Genomic DNA, 20,025 nt, shown 5'->3' with positions numbered 1-20,025 from the left:
TGGGAAGCACATGGCTTGTTTCCCTGATGGCAACCTGGGCTGTCACCTGGGCCCTGCTGCCCTTCCGTGACTCCTGGAAATCGGTGAGAACGGGAACTTCTTCTTCCATCTGATCTGCCCTGTGGCCGGGGCAGGGTCGCTCCTTGTAGTCTGTGCTCCAGGGCTCTGCCCAGCCTAGTCAGAAACCTCCCTAGCCATGGGGCTGCCCCCTGCCTGTTCTGTCTGGTGCATCTCCCTGCCGGGAACTGATCTTTATCCTTGCCGTACAGGCAGGGGCACCCAGCCGTCCCCCCGCTGCAGTGAGATCCTGGTGGTACCCTGGAGTCAGGCTGAATTTCCTCCAGAGCCTGGGGGGCGGAGGGGCTGGAGGGGATGGGGCTCCCCCCCGCCCCGATGGAGCTCCTGGAATGCAGAGCTCCCATCCCTCCCCCCAGCAGAACCCCAAGCCCACTGCCCTCTGCCCCCCGCAGGCACTCGGGTGTACGTGAAACTGGAGCCCCGGTACCAGGGCCGCGTGGCGGGGCTGTGCGGGGAATTTTGACGGGGACACAGAGAACGACTTCACCAGCCGGCAGGGCGTCGTGGAGCCCACCTCTGACCTGTTCGGCAACTCCTGGCGCGTCAGCCTCCTGTGCCCCGAGGTCAACAACGAGGACTTCGAGCACCCCTGCACCGTATGTCCCGGAGCTGGCGGGGGAGAGGAAACCTGTGCCAGCAGGGGAGCGCTGTGCTGGGCCGAGGCTGGGGCGCCAAGGGCTGGAGTGGGGCAGGGTGGACGGGACGCGGGGGCGTTGTGGTGACTGGGAATTCGGGGTGCGGACGCGGGGTGCTGCGGGGGCTGGGAAGTCGGGGTGCGGGACGCGGGGGTGCTGCGGGGGCTGGGAAGTCGGGGTGCGGGACGCGGGGGGTGCTGCGGGGGCTGGGAAGTCGGGGGTGCCGGGACGCGAGGGTGCTGCGGGTGGCTGGGAATTCGGGGTGCGGACGCGGGGTGCTGCGGGGGCTGGGAAGTCGGGGTGCCGGGACGCGAGGGTGCTGCGGGGGCTGGGAATTCGGGGTGCGGACGCGGGGTGCTGCGGGGGCTGGGAAGTCGGGGTGCGGGACGCGGGGTGCTGCGGGGGCTGGGAAGTCGGGGTGCTGAGCTGCAGGGGTGCTGTGGCGGCTGGGAATTCGGGGTGCGGGATGCGGGGGTGCTGCGGTGGCTGGGAATTCGGGGTGCGGGGACGCGAGGGTGCTGTGGTGGCTGCGAAGTCGGGGTGCTGAGCTGCAGGGGTGCGGCGGTGGCTGGGAATTCGGGGTGTGGGGGACGTGGGGGTGCTCTGGCGGCTGGGAAGTCAGGGTGCTGAGCTGCAGGGGTGCTGCGGCAGCTGGGAAGTTGGGGTGCCGGGACGTGGGGGCGTTGTGGTGGCTGGGAAGTCGGGGTGCGGGGACGCGGGGGCGTTGTGGTGGCTGGGAAGTCGGGGTGTGGGGACGTGGGGGTGCTGTGGCGGCTGGGAAGTCGGGGTGCTGAGCTGCAGGGGTGCTGCGGCAGCTGGGAAGTCGGGGTGCCGGGACATGGGGGTGCTGTGGCGGCTGGGAATTTGGGGGTGCTGAGCTGCAGGGGTGCTGTGGCGGCTGGGAATTTGGGGTGCGGGGACGTGGGGGTGCTGCGGCGGCTGGGAATTCGGGGTGCGGGACGTGGGGGTGCTGCGGCGGCTGGGAATTTGGGGTGCGGGGACATGGGGGTGCTGCGGCGGCTGGGAATTCGGGGTGCGGGACGTGGGGGTGCTGCGGCGGCTGGGAATTCGGGGTGCTGAGCTGCAGGGGTGCTGTGGCGGCTGGGAATTTGGGGTGCGGGGACGTGGGGGTGCTGCGGCGGCTGGGAATTTGGGGTGCGGGGACATGGGGGTGCTGCGGCGGCTGGGAATTCGGGGTGCTCACATTCCCATCTCTGGTTCCCAGGCGAACGCTCACCGTGGGACCTGGGCCCGGAAGCGCTGCAGCATCATCATGCAGCACCTCTTTGCCCCGTGCCACGAGGAGGTGCCCTGCCAGCAGTTCTACGACTGGTGTGTCTTCGATGCCTGCGGGTAGGTGCCGGGGGCTGGGCTGGCAGGGGGGCAGGCTCTGGGGCCTGGGCGCTGAGCGCTGGCGAGAGAAGCTGTCCTGGATCCACAGGCCCGGTGCTCTGGTGCGGCTCTGGAACGGGTCCCTGGGAGGACCCCTCTGTGTGTCACCCCCTCAGGGTCACACTCTCACAAGGGTCCACCCCTCAGCTTCCCTGCCTGCTGGACACGTCCATCGGGGTCGGTCCCAGAGCTCTCTGACTTCTCTTTAGACCCAGTCCAGGAGCTTCCAGCCCCCCTGGCCCCTCCCCAGCCATTTGTCCTCCAGCTGGTCTCTCTCTGTCACACACACACACACACACACACACACACACACACACACACACACACACACACACACACACACACACACACACACACACTGGGAGGGCGGCTGTCTATGGTCGTTTGTTGCTAGGTGCCAAATGTCCGGGCAATTGCAATGGGCATTGTCTTCTGGGACTGTCCATGGGCGTGGGGCCCGAGGCAGCCCGGCCCTCTGGGGCTCTCACTCCGTCACAGGCGGCAGGGCTCCCTGCTGTTCCCTGCAGCCCGTGGTCTGTGCAGGAGTTTGGGCTGAGAGCCGGGCAGCGGGTGCTGGCCTCCCCTGGCTCTGCTCAGGCGGCCCTGGGGATCGTGAGGGGCTCAGGGACCGGCGTGAGGGATGCTAGGGAGGGAGCAGGAGCCCCTCTGAGGCTCGGCGATACCAGCCCGGCTCCTAGAGAAGAGGCAGGGGTCCGAGTTTGTGTGTCCCTGGGGGGGTCTGGGTGCACGGGGGGAGCTCCGGGCTGAGTGGACCCCGGTTGGCTTCCCCCTGCCCTCAGGTCTGAGCATGGAGTCCGGGTTCCCCTCCCCTTCCACGGGCTGTAGGGGAGCCAGGCTGGACACGGAGATGAATCCCCCGCCCAGGCCCACCCACATCTGGCTTGTGAGCAGTGTCCCACCCAGCCGTCGGCTGCACCCCTCCCCGGCTGCTGGCGGCTGACGCGGCGCCGTGTGTTGGCAGGTGCGACTCCGGAGGGGACTGCGAGTGTCTGTGCACAGCCATCGCCGCCTACGCCGAGGAGTGTAACCAGCGCGGGGTCTACGTCCGCTGGAGGAGCCAGGAGCTGTGTCGTGAGTCCCCCCCCCACGCCCCGGGGCTGAGCCTGGAGAGAGGGGCTGGGCGGTGTGGGCCAGGATGGGCCGGGGCTCCCCCAAGGGCTCACAGCCACGGGGTCCATGGCAGAGCGCGTCCAGCCGCGGGGATCCGGCTAGCTGTCAGGGCTGGAGAGGGGGCGGGACGGGGGGCGCCTCAGCAGAGCCCAGGCCCTGGGGTTTTGCCCTCTCCCCCCACCCCTGCCCCAGTGGGTGGCAGCAGCAGCTTTCCCAGGCCAGGCTGGAGGCGGCAGGGCCCTGGACCCGGGGTGGGGGCCGTGTGCAGCGTGTAGCCCCCGGAGAGCCAGGCTGCCTGGCCGGTGGCCGTGACCCCCGCCTGTGTCTCCCTGCCAGCCATGCAGTGCGACAACGGGCTGGAGTACGAAGCCTGCGGCCCCGCCTGCCCCCAGACCTGCACGAACTTCGGCCTGGAGCCCCCCGAGCACTGTGATGCCATCTCCTGCGTGGAGGGCTGCTTCTGCCCCGACGGGCGGGTCCTGCATGGTGAGCGGCTGGGGGCACGGCGGTGATGGGGGCAGGGCGGTGACGGGGCGTTGGGAATGTGGCGGTGATGGGACCGGGGCAACAGGGTGCTGGGGGCAGGGCACTGATGGGGGTGCTGGGAATGTGGCGGTCATGGGGGCGCAGGTGGCACTGTGGCGACACGGTGCTGGGGGCAGGGCAGTGATGGGGGCACTGGGGTGGCTGGGGGCAGGGGCGGTGATGGGGGTGCTGGGAATGTGGCGGTCATGGGGGCGCAGGTGGCACTGTGGCGACACGGTGCTGGGGGCAGGGCGGTGATGGGGGTGCTGGGAATGTGGCGGTGATGGGGGCGCTGGTGGCACCGTGGCGACAGGGCGCTGGGGCAGGGCAGTGATGGGGGCACTGGGGTGGGCTGGGGGCAGGGCGGTGATGGGGGTGCTGGGAATGTGGCGGTGATGGGGGCGCTGGGGGCAGGGCAGTGATGGGGGCACTGGGGTGGCTGGGGGCAGGGCGGTGATGGGGGCAGGGCGGTGACAGGGCGTTGGGAATGTGGCGGTGATGGGACCGGGGCAACAGGGTGCTGGGGGCAGGGCAGTGATGGGGGCATTGGGGGTGGCTGGGGGCAGGGGCGGTGACGGGGGGTGCTGGGAATGTGGCGGTGATGGGGGCGCTGGTGGCACCGTGGCGACAGGGCGCTGGGGGCAGGGCAGTGACGGGGGCGCTGGGATGACTGGAGGTTTGGGGGATGCAGTGAAAGGGGCGCTGGGGTGTGGGGAGACGGAGCCTGTCCCAGGTGTGACTCAGGGCCTGGGATGGGCCACACTGAGTATGCCCCACTCAGGGCAGGCTGCCAGAAATGGGGAGACAACCCCCAAAACTGGGATTTATTCTGGGATTATTCCAGGGGGAGGGATAGCTCAGTGGTTCGAGCATTGGCCTGCTAAACCCAGGGTTGTGAGTTCAATCCTTGAGGGGGCCACTTAGGGATCTGGGGCAAAAATCTGTCTGGGGATTGGCCCTGCTTTGAGCAGGGGGTTGGACTAGATACCTCCTGAGGTCCCTTCCAACCCTGCTATTCTATGATTCACCGAACCGGTAACAAAAAGCGACTCGCTCTGGAGTCACCACATTGGTTCACAAGCAGCCAAAACCACAGTCCCCCTTCAGCGTTCCAGCCCGGGGCTCCCAGCCAGACAGGGCTCGTGTCCTGAGAGGTCACTGAAAGCCCAATTCACCACGTGAGAGGTGCACCCAGGCCCAGGGACCGGACACTTCCCTCCAGCTCAGTGTGTCTCTCAGGCCTTACCAATATCACGCTGCCAGCCAGTCCTGAGCGAGCCAGCTAACGATTTATGAAGAAAAGCAGAGCAGAGAGCGATTGGCTGGTTAACGAATCTCACGTACGTGTGATTTGCAGTGATGGAGCAGGCCGCTGGCTTGCAAAAGTCTCTCTGGCAACTTCCAAAAGATTGGCTGGGTCTCAGTCCGTTGTCCGAAATACCCTTTTTGGAAATGCCCAGAGCAGGAAAGAGGCAAAGCTGTGATGTCACAGCCCAGGTGCATGGGAAGTTACTGGCCCAAGATGGAGTCCAGGGTCACCTGAGCATGGACAGTTACTGGTACAAGATGGAGTCTTAGGTCACATGGCCTTGCGGGGTTTGCTGACGGAGGGGCGGCCACTGACCCCGGGCTGCCTGAGGCCTCCGCAGGAAAGGCCAGCTGGGCGGGAGGAGTTTCTCCAGTGGCCCGTTGTGAGAATGGAGTGTCCTTCATCAGCCACCAACAGCTCGCTGGCTAGCCCCGATGTCAATCTCTCTGGGGGTGTCACCCGGGAACAAACACCGGTTTGAGATACCGATGCACAGCCAATATTCCTCCTTCCCATACCCAGCTGACACACGCATCACTTAGCAAATCGTAACTCTTCCGGTGATGCCTTACGTGATACACTTTGTACAAGATTTGAGTGATAGAGGGGTCACCTTTCCTATACACAGCGTCCCAGCAGGTCTGAGGGATGCTGCCTCTCCAGCCCGGTGCCCCTTGGTGCCACACTGTGCCAGCCCCGGAGCCGGGATGCCCAGGACTCCACACTAGTTCAGAAGCAGGCTGTGGGAGACGCCGCTGCCCGCTCTGAACGCTCTGGGGATGGGCTCTCACCCCCCAGAGCTCAGGAATGGGGGGGGGGGAGGCTGTCTCTCTCAGCGCTCCCCTGCAGCCCTCTCGGCCGGGGTGTGGGGCCCTGAGTCCCCGAGCACCTGGGGTTGGCAGTGGTAATGTGGGGGATCTCCAGGGCCCGGATTGCATCGCTCTCCCGCTTGCCCCAGCAGATGGCAGCTGCATCGACCCCCGCCGAGTGCCCCTGTTTCTGGGAGGGCATCTCGTTCCCGGCGGGCGCTGTGGTGAAGCAGGAGTGCAAGAACTGGTGAGTGCAGGCTAGTGCCCTGCGAGCCGTCTCCCCTGGGCCAGCTCCCTCCTGCCCATCTTCCAGGCCTGCCTCCACCAAGCGCCCTCGAGCATCCGGGGGGCATTGCCACAGCCCAGGGGGCTCCCCCGCCAGCCCCATGCCCCTGAGGTGATGGCCAGGAGAGGCCATGGGCAGCTCCCCCAGGGGTAGGTGAAGGGCAGCCATCCCCACCTGCCAGCTGGGAGCTGTGCCCTGTGTCGAGGGGACTGCTGTGGGCTGTTACGGATGGCCAGGTCCCAGCAGATCCCATAGAGCCCTCCCCGGGCTAGATCGGACTCTCTGGGCACTGCCTGCCCCACCCTGTGACATCCCCACCCCCTGGGGAGGCAGTTCCCCCAGACACACACACAGGCGGACAGACATCACTCCGGAGCTTTGCTTCCGCTCCGTGGCGGCCCTGACGCCCGCTCTCCCTCGGCCCCGCAGCACGTGTGAGGCGGGGCTGTGGCAGTGCGATGCGCCCACGGAGCCCTGCCTGGTCCCGCCCCGCTGCCCCGAGGCGGAGTTCGCCTGCCGCACGGGCGGGCGCTGCGTGCCCAGCGCCTGGGTTTGCGACAACGAGGACGACTGTGGGGACGGCTCGGACGAGTTCTGTGTGCCCAGCTGTGCCCCGCAGCAGTACCAGTGCGCCAGCGGGCAGTGCGTGGCCTGGGGGTACCGCTGCGACGGCGCCGCCGACTGCCTGGACCACTCGGACGAGCGCGACTGCCCGGCGCCCGGCTGCGCCAGCAGGAGTTCCGCTGCGCCAACGGGCGCTGCATCCCCCGGGCACACGTCTGCGACGGGGAGCTGGACTGTGGCTTCGCCGACGAGTCCGATGAGGCTGGTGAGTGACGGGCCGTGGGCCGGCCTGGAGCGGCAGGGCTAGCGAGAGGCAGTGCAGGCCACCCCACCTGGCCAGCGGGCTATCGAGCCAGGCCCTAGAGCCTGTGTGCTGGGGCCCATGAGAGGGGCAGAAAGGTAGGTGAGGTGATGCCCCGCCTGTGCCCCTCTGGAGATCCCCAGGCAGAGGTCCCAGCCCTGGCCGCTCTGCACGCGGGGCTCAGAGTACGGGGCCCTGGCGGGTGAATCACTGGGGGGCTCCCGGAGCGGAAGGCAGAACAGGCCCTGCATGGTGAGTGACGGGGGGGGCTGATCCCATGGCAGAGCGTGGGGCCTGCTCCCTCCTGTCGGTGCCACCGGCTCCCGGTAGCTGAGTGCCCGCTCTCCGTGGAGACCCCCTGGGGGACCCGGGCCCCGCTGCCTGTGGAGACCCCCGGGGGGGACCTGGGCCACGCTCCCGGTAGCTGAGTGCCCCGCTCCCTGCGGAGACCCCAGGAGAGCCTGGGCCCTGCTCCCGGTAGCTGAGTGCCAGGTTGCCAGACATGTGCCGTTCCCCGGGGAGCCTGGTGCAGGGATGTGGGCTGTCCCGGTGGGAGGAGTCTGACCCCGTCTGGCCCCGCAGGCTGCAGCCCCCCGTGTGGGGCTGGGGAGTTCGGCTGCGCGGCGGGGCGGTGCCTGCCCTATCTGCATCGCTGCGATGGGCACGAACGACTGCGGGGACTTCAGCGACGAGCGGGAGTGTGTGTGCCCCCCCGGTGACTTCCAGTGCCCGGACGCGCTGTGCCTGCCGCCGGCCCTGGTGGTGTGATGGGAAGAGGGACTGCCCGGCTGGCACCGATGAGTCCTTCTGCCCAGGTGAGCCGCTGGCCCACCGCCCCGCATGGCTCCTCTCTCCCCCACGCTGGCCTCCCCCTTGGCTGTGCTGGGGCCAACCCACCCGCCCAGGGTCGACAACCCCCTCGCGAGGCCTGGCCTCGAGCCCTGCTAGGGACCATCCTCCATGGGCAGCCACCCCTTCACCACAGCCGGGACGGCCACCCCTCCTGCACCCCTCAGAGCCCCGCCATGCCGCCGTGCAGGCCCTGGAGTGAATGCCCTGCTCGTGAGGGGGCCAGGCTGCCGGCCCGAGAGCCTGGATCCCGCTTGGGAGCCGAGTGTGGGCAGCAGTGAGAGGTGCCAACCCGCCCGCCAATGCGCCTCCCCCTGCGCTGGGGCCTGCGCTGGGAGCTGCCCTTGGCCGGGTGGCAGTGGGTGACCGGGCAGCCCCTCTGAATTCTGCCCGCTGCAGGCCGGGTGACCTGTGCCCCGGGGCAGCTGCCGTGCCCGGACGGCTCCTGTGTCAGCCGGACGCGGGTGTGCGACGGAGACTGGGACTGTGGGGACGGCTCTGACGAGAGCCCAGCTCGGTGCCTGACGGCGCGGCCCAGCCCCCTGCCCACGGCGCTGCCCGTGACTCTCCTGCCGCCGGCCAACCGCGACCGCCGGTGAGTGGGCCAGGGGCTGCCGGGGCGGGGGACTGCCGCTTTCCGCACTCTGGCCAGTCAGCGCCAGTGGGGCACAGATCCTGCCTGCTCTCCCACTGTGCCCCTGCTGGGAGCTGCCCCCACAGCCAGTGACCAGCCAGTACCCCCCAGCGCCCCCAGCCAGGCACTCCCCCCACAGCCGGCGCCCTGCCCCCTCCCCACAGTGCCCCCCAGCCGGGCACTCCCCCACAGCCGGCGCCCTGCCCCTACCCCACAGCGCCCCCAGCCGGGCACTCCCCCCACAGCCAGCACCCTGCTTGCTCCCCACAGTGCCCCCAGCCGGGCACTCCCCCACAGCCAGCACCCTGCTTGCTCCCCACAGTGCCCCCAGCCGGGCACTCCCCCACAGCCGGCGCCCCTGCCCCTACCCCACAGTGCCCCAGCCGGGCACTTCCCCACAGCCGGCGCCCTGCCCCCTCCCCCACAGTGCCCCAGCCGGGCACTCCCCCCACAAGCCGGCGCCCTGTCCCCTCCCCACAGTGCCCCAGCCGGGCACTCCCCCACAGCCGGTGCCCTGCCCCCTCCGCACAGTGCCCCAGTCGGGCACGTCCCCCCACAGCCGGTGCCCCACCGCTTCCCCACAGCGCCCCCTGCTGGGATCGAGGCGTCGACGCAGTAGGGGATGAGGCTGCTGCTGGGGTCCTCTCCCCGTGGTCTCCCTGTAGGACCCAGCCCCCCCCCCACGCAGGACCTAGCCCTGAGGGCTCCCTCGGTCTCCCCTCACAGCGCCCCCGTGCGGCCGCTACGAGTTCCATTGTGGCAGCGGGGAGTGCCGGCCGCGCGGCTGGGTGTGCGACGACGAGGCCGACTGCCTGGACGGCAGCGACGAGCTGGTGTGCAACCGGACCTGCGGCCTGGACCAGCACACGTGCGCCGTCAGCGCCGAGTGTATCCCCTATGGGCAGCTGTGCGACGGCATCCCCCAGTGCCGGGACCAGTCCGACGAGAGCACCGACAACTGCGGTGAGTCCGGCGCCAGCCCTGGCTCCACCCGTGAGACCCAGTCCCCGCCTCCCGGGGGCCTTCCTCCAGCCCCCGCTCAACCCAGCTCCCACCTCCCGGGGCCCTTCCTCCAGCCCCGCCCAACCCAGCCCGCCCCTCCCGGGAACCCTTCCTCCAGCCCCGCCCAACCCAGCCCCCGCCTCCCGGGGCCCTTCCTCCAGCCCCGCCCGACCCAGCCCCCGCCTCCCGGGGCCCTTCCTCCAGCCCCGCCCAACCCAGCCCGCCCCTCCCGGGACCCTTCCTCCAGCCCCAGCCCAACCCAGCCCCCGCCTCCCGGGGCCCTTCCTCCAGCCCCGCCCAACCCAGCCCGCCCCTCCCGGGACCCTTCCTCCAGCCCCGCCCGACCCAGCCCCCGCCTCCCGGGGGCCCTTCCTCCAGCCCCGCCCGACCCAGCCCCCGCCTCCCGGGACCCCTTCCTCCAGCCCCGCCCGACCCAGCCCGCCCCTCCCGGGACCCTTCCCCCAGCCCCGCCCGACCCAGCCCCGCCCTCCCGGGGCCCTTCCTCCAGCCCCGCCCGACCCAGCCCGCCCTTCCCGGGACCCTTCCTCCAGCCCCGCCCGACCCAGCCCGCCCCTCCCGGGACCCTTCCTCCAGCCCCGCCCGACCCAGCCCGCGCCTCCCGGGGCCCTTCCTCCAGCCCCGCCCGACCCAGCCTGCGCCTCCCGGGGCCTTTCCTCCAGCCCCGCCCGACCCAGCCCCGCGCCTCCCGGGACCCTGCTCCAGCCCCGCCCGACCCAGCCCGCCCCTCCCGGGACCCTTCCTCCAAGCCCCGCCCGACCCAGCCCCCGCCTCCCGGGCCCTTCCTCCAGCCCCGCCCAACCCAGCCCGCGTCTCCCGGGGCCCTTCCTCCAGCCCCGCCCGACCCAGCCCGCCCCTCCCGGGACCCTTCCTCCAGCCCCGCCCGACCCAGCCCGCCCCTCCCGGGACCCTTCCTCCAGCCCCGCCCGACCCAGCCCCCACCTCCCGGGGCCCTTCCTCCAGCCCCGCCCGACCCAGCCCCCGCCTCCCGGGGCCCTTCCTCCAGCCCCGCCCGACCCAGCCCCCGCCTCCCGGACCCTTCCTCTAGCCCCGCCCGACCCAGCCCGCGCCTCCCGGGGCCCTTCCTCCAGCCCCGCCCGACCCAGCCCCTGCCTCCCGGGACCCTGCTCCAGCCCCGCCCGACCCAGCCCCCGCCTCCCGGGGCCGTTCCTCCAAGCCCCGCCCCACCCAGGCCCGCGCCTCCCGGGGCCCTTCCTCCAGCCCCGCCCGACCCAGCCCCCGCCTCCCGGGACCCTTCCTCCAGCCCCGCCCGACCCAGCCCGCGCCTCCCGGGACCCTTCCTCCAGCCCCGCCCGACCCAGCCCCTGCCTCCCGGGACCCTGCTCCAGCCCCGCCCGACCCAGCCCCCGCCTCCCGGGGCCGTTCCTCCAGCCCCGCCCCACCCAGCCCGTGCCTCCCAGGGCCCATCCTCCTCCCCTCGCCTTGTCCCTCGCCGCCTCCGGGCCCCTGTGATCCCCCAGCTCCGGGGCCAATCCGACAAGAGCACTGACAACTGCGGTGAGCCCGGCGCCAGCCCCGGCTCCGCCCACGAGACCCAGTCCCCGCCTCCCGGGGGCCTTCCTCCTCCCCTCGCCTTGTCCCACGCCGCCTCCGGGCCCCCTGTGACCCCCCCAGCGCTGGCTCCAGCCCCACCCATGAGACCCAGCCCACGCCTCCCAGGGCCCTTCCTCCTCCCCTCGCCATCTCCCTCGCCTCCCTGCCCTGGGCCCCTGTGACCCCCCAACGCAGACTACTGCCTCCATTCCTCTCCTCCCTCCCAATACCTGCTATCCAGCCCCCCGACCCCAGCTGCCCCGTTTGGTCCGTTGGGTGAGTGGGCCAGGCCGTGGCTTTGGCACCCCGGCCAGTCAGCGCCAGTGGGACAGGGCGTTTCAGTCCCTCGGCTCTGAGCCCCCCGTCGATGGTGACTGGGCCCCACGGAGCTGGCGCAAAGTGCCCTGCCCTGTGCTGGCTGCTGACCCATGCCCAGCCCGGGGCCCGGCTACGCCCGCTGCTCAGAGCCGCGCTCGGAGACGGTGGCGCTCTGCGGGGCAGACAAGGCCGCCTGGGGGTCCCCTCCGCCAGAGCCCAACTGACCACAGACCCCACGTCTGGCGAACGCGCAGAGTGAGCCGAGGGCACGTGCTGAGTCCTCAGCGCAGGCCGGTCGCACCTATGCCTTGGGGTCCCTGGTGTAACCCCCCGCCCCCCTCCCCTCACCGAGCTGGGCTCCGATTCGGGCACAGAGCCAAGCCTGCTGAGTGGGCAACAGCCTCCGTTCACTGGCCTGGGCCCTGCCCACTCGGCTTTACACTCTGGCCGTGGGGCCCCACTCGGTGACATGGGCAGGTCCTGGCTTCGGGTCCCACCCGCCTGCACCCCTAGTGCTGCCCCCTTCCCCCCCCGCCCCAGCCAGCGGCAGACACCCCACCCGCCTGCACCCCTAGTGCTGCCCCTCCCCCCCCCGCCCCAGACACCCCACCCGCCTGCACCCCTAGTGCTGCCCCTCCCCCCCCGCCCCAGACACCCCACCCGCCTGCACCCCTAGTGCTGCCCCTCCCCCCCCGCCCCAGACACCCCACCCGCCTGCACCCCTAGTGCTGCCCCTTCCCCCCCCCGCCCCAGCCAGTGGCAGACACCCCACCCGCCTGCACCCCTAGTGCTGCCCCTCCCCCCCCGCCCAGACACCCCACCCGCCTGCACCCCTAGTGCTGCCCCTCCCCCCCCCGCCCCAGACACCCCACCCGCCTGCACCCCTAGTGCTGCCCCTCCCCCCCCGCCCCAGGCAACGGCAGACACCCCACTCGCCTGCACCCCTAGTGCTGCCCCTCCGCCCCGCACCCTAGAGCAGGGTCACTATGTCTCACTATGTCCCCTTCCTTCCCTGGCAGGATCCACCGAGATCCCACCCTGCCCGGGGCTCTTCGTCTGCAACAACCGCATGTGTGTGAACGTCTCCCGGGTGTGCGACGGCTCGCCCGACTGCCCCCAGGGCGAGGACGAGCTAGCCTGCGGTGAGGGCGGCTGGGGGGGATCGCATGGGCCTGGGGTGCTCCCAGCAGCACATCTGTTGGGATGGGGGCTGCTCCAGGCTCTGCACAGGCCGAACACATGGGGGGGGGGGGGCGGTTGGCAGAGTGATGGGATGATTGGTCTGAGCCAGCACAGGGGGGTCACGGGGCTACATGGGCACATTGATCAGAGCTTGTACTGCAGGGATGCAACGATGCCAACTACATGGGCCATGGCTGTAATGGGCCCATGGCTGTAATGGGCACAGGGGGGAGCGGGCGGAGGGCCGTGGCTCTGATGGGCACGGGGGGGAGCGGGCGGAGGGCCGTGGCCGTGACGGGCACGGGGGGGAGCAGGCGGAGGGCCGTGGCCGTGACGGGCACGGGGGGGAGCAGGCGGAGGACCGTGGCCGTGACGGGCACGGGGGGGAGCAGGCGGAGGGCCGTGGCTGTGATGGGCACGGGGTGGGCGGGCGGAGGGCCGTGGCCGTGACGGGCGCGGGGGGAGCCGGCGGAGGGCCGTGGCCGTGACGGGCGCGGGGGGAGCGGGCGGAGGGCTGCTGCTCTGCTTGGCGGATCCGCTGGGCCTCTCACTGCCCCCCATCCGCCCCCTTGCAGAGCACCACGTCCCCGCCGGGAGAGAGGAACCAGACGGTGGGGCCCTGCACCGAGTACTCGTGTGCTGAGGGCAAATGCATCCCCTTTAAGCAGGTACGGCTGGGGCTGGGCCGGGGGCAGGGGGCTGCAAGACGCTGGTGTGTGCGGCTGCTGGCTCAGCCCTGCCCTGGATCCGCTCCCCTGCCTGCGGGGCTGGGAGGTGCTGCCCGATCGGGGCGTGGCAGAGGGTCCAGGGAGGAGGAAGGGCAGTGCCCCTGGGTGAGCTGGGCATAGCCCCTGTGCCCTGGCCTGAGACATGCAAGCTCCCTGCCTAGCAGTGCCCAAGCTGTCCCCTCCTTTCCCCTGCGCCTGCCTCAGTGCTCCCCCCCACCCCTGCCTCCATCTGCACCACCCTCCCCCGGGTGAGGATCGTCCCTCAGGCTCACGCCCCTTCTCGCTATGCTCCCCTCACCAATTCATCGCACCCCTGGCACCCAGCAGCCTCATTCCCAACTGCTGAGACAGCCTGGGGGCTGCCGCGCCACCCTCCTCTGCCCCCGCCAGCCTGCCAGGCATGCCTAGGCCCACATCTCCCGTCCTGGCCCTTCCATCCCTGCTGCCACTCTCCACAGGGCAGAGCTGGCTGGATCCTCACAGCATGGGACAGCTGCGCCACCCCGCCCTCGCCTCCTGGTGCCAGTCCAGAGTGCCCCCTAGTGCCCGCTGCTCTGTCCGCTCATATGCTTCTCCCCATATCAGCTGGTCTCTGCTTCTCTCACCCGCCCATACTGCCTGCCCTGTGCCCTGCCCTGTGCCCTGCTCCCTTCAGTGGTCTCTGCTTCGCTCACCCACCCATACTGCCTGCCCTGCCCTGTCCTGTGCCCTGCTCTCTGTCTCCCCCCCCCATCACTGTCGCCCCCCCAGCTCTGTGGGTCTCTGCCTCTCCCCGGGCGGCTCAGTGTGGTCTCCCGGCAGGTGTGTAATGGGCTGGCGGATTGCGCGGATGGCAGCGAGGCCTCGGGCTGGCTGCCCTCGGACGAGCGGGACTGCGGGCTCTGGAGCCCCTGGGCCCCCTGGAGCACCTGCAGCCGGTCTTGTGGGACGGGCCTGCAGATCCGCAGGCGGGTCTGCACCAGACGGGCCAATGACGTCCTGCGCCATTGCCACGGCGAGGAGACGCAGGCCCAGCAGTGCTTCGCCCTGGCCTGCCCAGGTGAGACTGGGCCGGGGGCGGTGTCCGTACAGCCGGGTGTGGGGTGAACACAGGGGTGTCCGTACAGCCAGGCGTGGGGTGGACAGAAGGGTGTCCGTACAGCCGGGCGCGGGGCAGACAGAAGGGTGTCCGTACAGCCGGGGCGCGGGGCGGACAGAGGGGTGTCCGTACAGCTGGGCCCAGGGCAGACAGAGGGGTGTCCGTACAGCCGGGCGTGGGGCGACAGAAGGGTGTCCGTACAGCCGGGCGCGGGGCGGACAGAAGGGTGTCCGTACAGCTGGGCGTGGGGCGGACAGAAGGGTGTCCGTACAGCTGGGCGCGGGGCAGACAGAAGGGTGTCCGTACAGCTGGGAGAGGGGCAGAGGGGTGTCCGTACAGCCGGGCGCGGGGCGGACAGAGGGGTGTCCGTACAGCTGGGCCCAGGGCAGACAGAGGGGTGTCCGTACAGCCGGGCGCGGGGCGACAGAAGGGGATGTATCCAGAATCACTGCAGCCCCACGCAGGCGATACGGGAGGTACTCCAGCTGGTGCAGTGCGTGGGCGGGGCTGGTCTCACCTGCCCTCTCCCCTCTGTGCCCTGCAGTGGACGGCGCCTGGAGCGAGTGGGCGACGTGGGCGAACTGCACCCAGGACTGCCGCGGGGTGGTGGTGCGGCGCCGGGAGTGCATCGCGCCCCGGAACGGGGGCCGGCACTGCTCCGAGCTGCCCGGAGCCTCGCCTAGCACGCTGGAGATCAGTGAGTCCGTGGGGCCGCGGCCGGGGTCCCCTGCTCCAGGCATGGCCGGCATCCACACTGGGGAGCGGCTCTATGGGGCGGAGCAGCTCTCTGTGCTTTCCCGTGGCCTGGAACTCGCCTGAGCCCACAGACGCCGTCTGTCCTAGATCCTTCCTCGCTGCCCAGGCCACCCTGCCCATGAGTGGGTGTCAGGGGCCCTTGGCCCCCCAGAGCCGCTCTGCGTTGCTGTTGGCCCCAGAGCTCCCTCTGCTCGGGGGGGGGGGGAGCGGGGGGGCTTCCTACGATGCTGCCACCATGGCCCAGAACAGCTGCTCCTGGCAGCCGGCTCCCGAGAGGGGTCGAGCCCAGCCTGGCACCGTGGCACCTCTGCCGCACCCCTGGAGCTCCCAGGGCTGGGCTGTGGTGGTGGGGCTGGGTTTGGTGCCAGGGCAGTGAGTGAGCTAACCGTGCTCCCCGGTGTCTCTCTGCAGAGCCCTGCCAGCTGGAAGGCTGCCTCAACGCCACCGCCTGCCCCGCAGGCCTGGTGCGCAGGCTGTGTGCCCCGTGCCCCATGTCCTGTGCCGATCTGGCCAGCAAGGGCAAGTGCAAGAGGGACAGGCCCTGCAGCCCAGGTAGGGCTGTGAGGAGCGGGGGCTGGGTTGGAGGGTGGGGACAGGGTGGGAGGGCTGTGAGGGGTGGGGGCTGGGGTGAGGGGATGGGATCTGGGGGGGCCGGGTGGGAGGGCCGCGGGGGGTCCAGCGGATGGGCAGTGCGTCTGCCTAGCAGCACTCACTGCCCACCTATCCTAGGCGCGTCTGTAGCTCGACCAGGCCGACCCCTGTGGGTCTGCACTGGAGCAGACGCTGGCGCCACGAGCCGGAGGGTACTGGGCAGTGTTTGAGTTGTAATGAAAGAGGTGCCGGGGGCTCTGAACCGCCAGGCCCAGAGGTGCCGGGGCTGTGAACTGCCAGGCCCAGAGGTGCCACATCTCAGCCCTGGCACAAATTAACCACCAGTACTGGGTGTGGCTCAGTGCCAGTGTTACTGTAGCCCTGGGTGGGGTCCCCGTGGAGATCCCTCTGCCCTATAGAGTGGTGGGGCAAAGCTGCTCTGACCCCTCCGGACAACCCAGGGCCTGTCCCCGCTGGGGCCTGGGCCGGGCGTCTGCATGGCCGGCAGTGGGGCCGAGGGAGCGTGTGCCCTCACCCGCCCCTGTGCTCCCCCCGCAGGCTGCTGGTGCCCGGAGGGGCTGGTGCTGGACAGCGAGCAGCGGTGCGTGCGCCCCCGGGAGTGCCCGTGCCTGGTGGAGGGCGTGCGCCACTGGCCCGGCCAGCTGGTGAAGGTGAACTGCCGCATCTGCGCCTGCCAGGACGGGCAGATGAAGCGGTGCCGGCAGAACCCCGAGTGCACTGGTAGGTGGGGCTGGGCCCCGGGCTCCCCGGCTCTCCCCCTCCATTCCCGAGCCTGCGGGTGGCTGGTTCCTGGCTCGCCTGCGTCCCACTGCCCCTGGCTGCGGGGGCTTGTCTCACGCCCCCTCCCTGTGTCTGTCTCTAGTTAACTGCGGCTGGTCGGCCTGGTCTCCCTGGGGCGAGTGCCTGGGCCCGTGCGGTGTGCAGAGCATCCAATGGTCCTTCCGCAGCCCCAACAACCCCAGCAAGCACGGCAACGGGCGTCAGTGCCGGGGCATCTACCGCAAGGCGCGCAGGTAACGCTGAGGGGACGCCGGGGCGGAGCTGGGCCACTTCGAGGGGCTCCAACGGGGCAGCCGCTCTCTGCAGGGGCTCGGCATGGCCCTCGGGCGGCTCGGCACGGGCTGGGTTAGTTCAGAGGAGCCCCTGAGCAGCAACCTGGGCGGTGGGCATGGGCCTGGGGGGGGCCGGCAGTGGGCATGTGTTACCGCACACTCCCGGGCTCCCCCTTTACCCAGTTCCTAGGGCTCCGGGCACACTCCTCTGCGGGGGGCTGCAGGGCCTTTTCCCAGGGAAAGCCTTGTGCAGTAATAGCCTGATCCTCTATCACCCATCACCAGCAAGAGTAACACGCTAAGCCTACAGCACCAAGCTCCCCGGTCCTGGTCTGGCAGCGGGACTTTCCCGGCGAGGTCGGTCTCGTCCTGGGTTCTGGCCGCTGACCTTCCCATCGTGCTGAGGATTCGTAGCGGCTTTGATCTTAGGCTGTGTCTTGGGGCTGAGTTCTTCTCCTTCCCGCTCTTTCCTTCTCCTCCTTCTTCTTCTTCTCTTCCCTTTGTTGCCTTTCTTTTTCCTTCCCAGCTGCTCCCCTTGGACCCCAGTTTATATAGTGAAACTTGAGTCCTGCTTAGCTGCACCTTAACCAATCATTTCACTGAAGTCTTACAAAATCATTCCTGACCAATCCTAACATACTGCACCATCATTCTTGACCCTGTCAGACCCCACCACCTTGGTTGATTTAAATCTTGTCAAATTAATTATGCAACAGCCAGAAACAATCAAAGCACCAGACAGATAAACCAGAGAGAAGTGGGGACCATAAGGACAAAACAATACCGAAGTATGTTGTACTTAAAGTACTGCACAGGATCTTTTCAGGGGGAATAAGGCAAAACGCCACATTTATTAGTAATACGTGTATTCATTAACACTGTATCATATGCATATAATATATTACACTTACACTCACACACACACACAAACACACTCCGTCTTGTTGTTACCAATTAGTTGCTCCCCTTAACTTCACTGGCCAGGTGAGTTAGATGGGGGAGGGGGTGGAGCCGGGCTTCTGCCCATCCGGATCGATGCTCCCATGTTGACAAGACGAGACCCGGGGTCCTCTGCAAGACACCTCACTTTTATAGCAGCTTTCCTCTTATGCAAATTTATACCAGATTCAAACTCTGTGTCTGTGTCCATTGGTCCTTTGTGCTGCTTTCTTCTGAGTGTTGCCCCAATGCTGCAAAGAGGGTGTTTCCAAAAGAACAGGTTTCAGAGTAGAAGCCGTGTTAGTCTGTATCCGCAAAAAGAACAGGAGTCCTTGTGGCACCTTAGAGACTAACAAATTTGTTAGAGCATAAGCTTTCGTGGACTACAGCCCACTTCTTCGGATGCATATAGAATGGAACATATATTGAGGAGATATATATACACACATCGTTCACCTGCACATCTACCAATGTGATATATGCCATCATGTGCCAGCAATGCCCCTCTGCCATGTACATTGGCCTATCTCCCCTTGTAAGTATTCTCTCCCCTTGTAAGCATGAACAGGTGGGAGTTGTCTTACCAACTCTGAGAGGCCAATTAAGTAAGAGAAAAAAAAAACCTTTGAAGTGATAATCAAGCTAGCCCAGTACAGACAATTTGATAAGAAGTGTGAGAATACTTACAAGGGGAGATAGAGTCAATGTTTGTAATGGCTCAGCCATTTCCAGTCCTTATTCAATCCTTTGTTGATTGTGTCTAGTTTGCATATCAATTCTAGCTCTGCAGTCTCTCGTTGGAGTCTGTTTTTGAAGTTTTTCTGTTGTAATATAGCCACCCGCAGGTCTGTCACTGAATGACCAGACAGGTTAAAGTGTTCTCCCACTGGTTTTTGAGTATTTTGATTCCTGATGTCAGATTTGTGTCCATTAATTCTTTTGTGTAGAGACTGTCCGGTTTGGCCAATGTACATGGCAGAGGGGCATTGCTGGCACATGATGGCATATATCACATTGGTAGATGTGCAGGTGAACGAGGTGATGGTATGGCTGATGTGATTATCGTTCACCTGCACATCTACCAATGTGATATATGCCATCATGTGCCAGCAATGCCCCTCTGCCATGTACATTGGCCTATCTCCCCTTGTAAGTATTCTCACACTTCTTATCAACCTGTCTGTACTGGGCTAGCTTGATTATCACTTCAAAAGTTTTTTTTTTCTCTTACTTAATTGGCCTCTCAGAGTTGGTAAGACAACTCCCACCTGTTTATGCTCTCTGTATGTGTGTATATATATCTCCTCAATATATGTTCCATTCTATATGCATCCGAAGAAGTGGGCTGTAGTCCACGAAAGCTTTCCACATATCTATTCCAGTGACATCATCATAGGACCTAATCACATCAGCCATACCATCAGGGGCTCGTTCACCTGCACATCTACCAATGTGATATATGCCATCATGTGCCAGCAATGCCCCTCTGCCATGTACATTGGCCAAACCGGACAGTCTCTACGCAAAAGAATTAATGGACACAAATCTGACATCAGGAATCAAAATACTCAAAAACCAGTGGGAGAACACTTTAACCTGTCTGGTCATTCAGTGACAGACCTGCGGGTGGCTATATTACAACAGAAAAACTTCAAAAACAGACTCCAACGAGGGACTGCTGAGCTAGAATTGATATGCAAACTAGACACAATCAACTCCGGTTTAAATAAGGACTGGGAATGGTTGAGCCATTACAAACATTGAATCTCTCACACTTGTTATCTAACTGTCTGTCTGTACTCGGCTAGCTTGATTATCACTTCAAAAGTTTTTTTTCTCTTAATTAATTGGCCTCTCAGAGGTGGTAAGACAACTCCCACCTATTTATGCTCTCTGTATGTGTGTATATATATCTCCTCAATATATGTTCCATTCTATATGCATCCGAAGAAGTGGGCTGTAGTCCACGAAAGCTTATGCTCTAATAAATTTGTTAGTCTCTAAGGTGCCACAAGTCCTCCTGTTCTTCTTTTTTCTAATAAATTTGTTAGTCTCTAAGGTGCCACAAGTCCTCCTGTTCTTTTTCCAAAAGAAGGTGCTTGCTTCTAACCCCCGAGGCTGTCGGTATGTCTGCTTGTCTTCAATGAGCCCACTTGACACGTTTTATTGTCCTTGGGTCTGGCTCCCAGCCCCTCGCCAACAGTTGAGGCTGTCTGGAGGTGCTGCCTTCCATGCCTTGCTCATCCACACCTCATTCATTCAACAGGGCAATT

At 66.7% G+C, this 20,025-nt stretch overlaps 1 protein-coding gene across 1 annotated transcript in view; it reads left to right on the top strand.

The window, feature by feature from the left end:
* The window catches only part of LOC101930988 (SCO-spondin), a 121,619-nt gene that overhangs the window by 25,974 nt on the left and 75,620 nt on the right, over positions 1 to 20,025 (top strand). The window contains 22 exon segments of the mRNA XM_065582380.1: positions 471 to 529; positions 531 to 674; positions 1,939 to 2,066; positions 3,088 to 3,197; positions 3,573 to 3,722; positions 6,032 to 6,048; positions 6,050 to 6,126; positions 6,595 to 6,893; positions 6,896 to 6,994; positions 7,613 to 7,698; positions 7,700 to 7,792; positions 7,794 to 7,845; positions 8,279 to 8,439; positions 9,209 to 9,476; positions 12,425 to 12,547; positions 13,163 to 13,179; positions 13,181 to 13,255; positions 14,117 to 14,354; positions 14,938 to 15,090; positions 15,561 to 15,701; positions 16,299 to 16,481; positions 16,624 to 16,774. Of these exon segments, the coding sequence (XP_065438452.1) occupies positions 471 to 529; positions 531 to 674; positions 1,939 to 2,066; positions 3,088 to 3,197; positions 3,573 to 3,722; positions 6,032 to 6,048; positions 6,050 to 6,126; positions 6,595 to 6,893; positions 6,896 to 6,994; positions 7,613 to 7,698; positions 7,700 to 7,792; positions 7,794 to 7,845; positions 8,279 to 8,439; positions 9,209 to 9,476; positions 12,425 to 12,547; positions 13,163 to 13,179; positions 13,181 to 13,255; positions 14,117 to 14,354; positions 14,938 to 15,090; positions 15,561 to 15,701; positions 16,299 to 16,481; positions 16,624 to 16,774 (2,824 nt within the window).

The sequence above is a fragment of the Chrysemys picta genome, chromosome 2, assembly GCF_011386835.1.
Source record: "Chrysemys picta bellii isolate R12L10 chromosome 2, ASM1138683v2, whole genome shotgun sequence".
NCBI classification, from domain to species: Eukaryota; Metazoa; Chordata; order Testudines; family Emydidae; genus Chrysemys; species Chrysemys picta.
The sequence above is the reverse complement of the archived record's forward strand: the minus strand, read 5'-3'. Positions and strand labels throughout refer to the sequence as shown.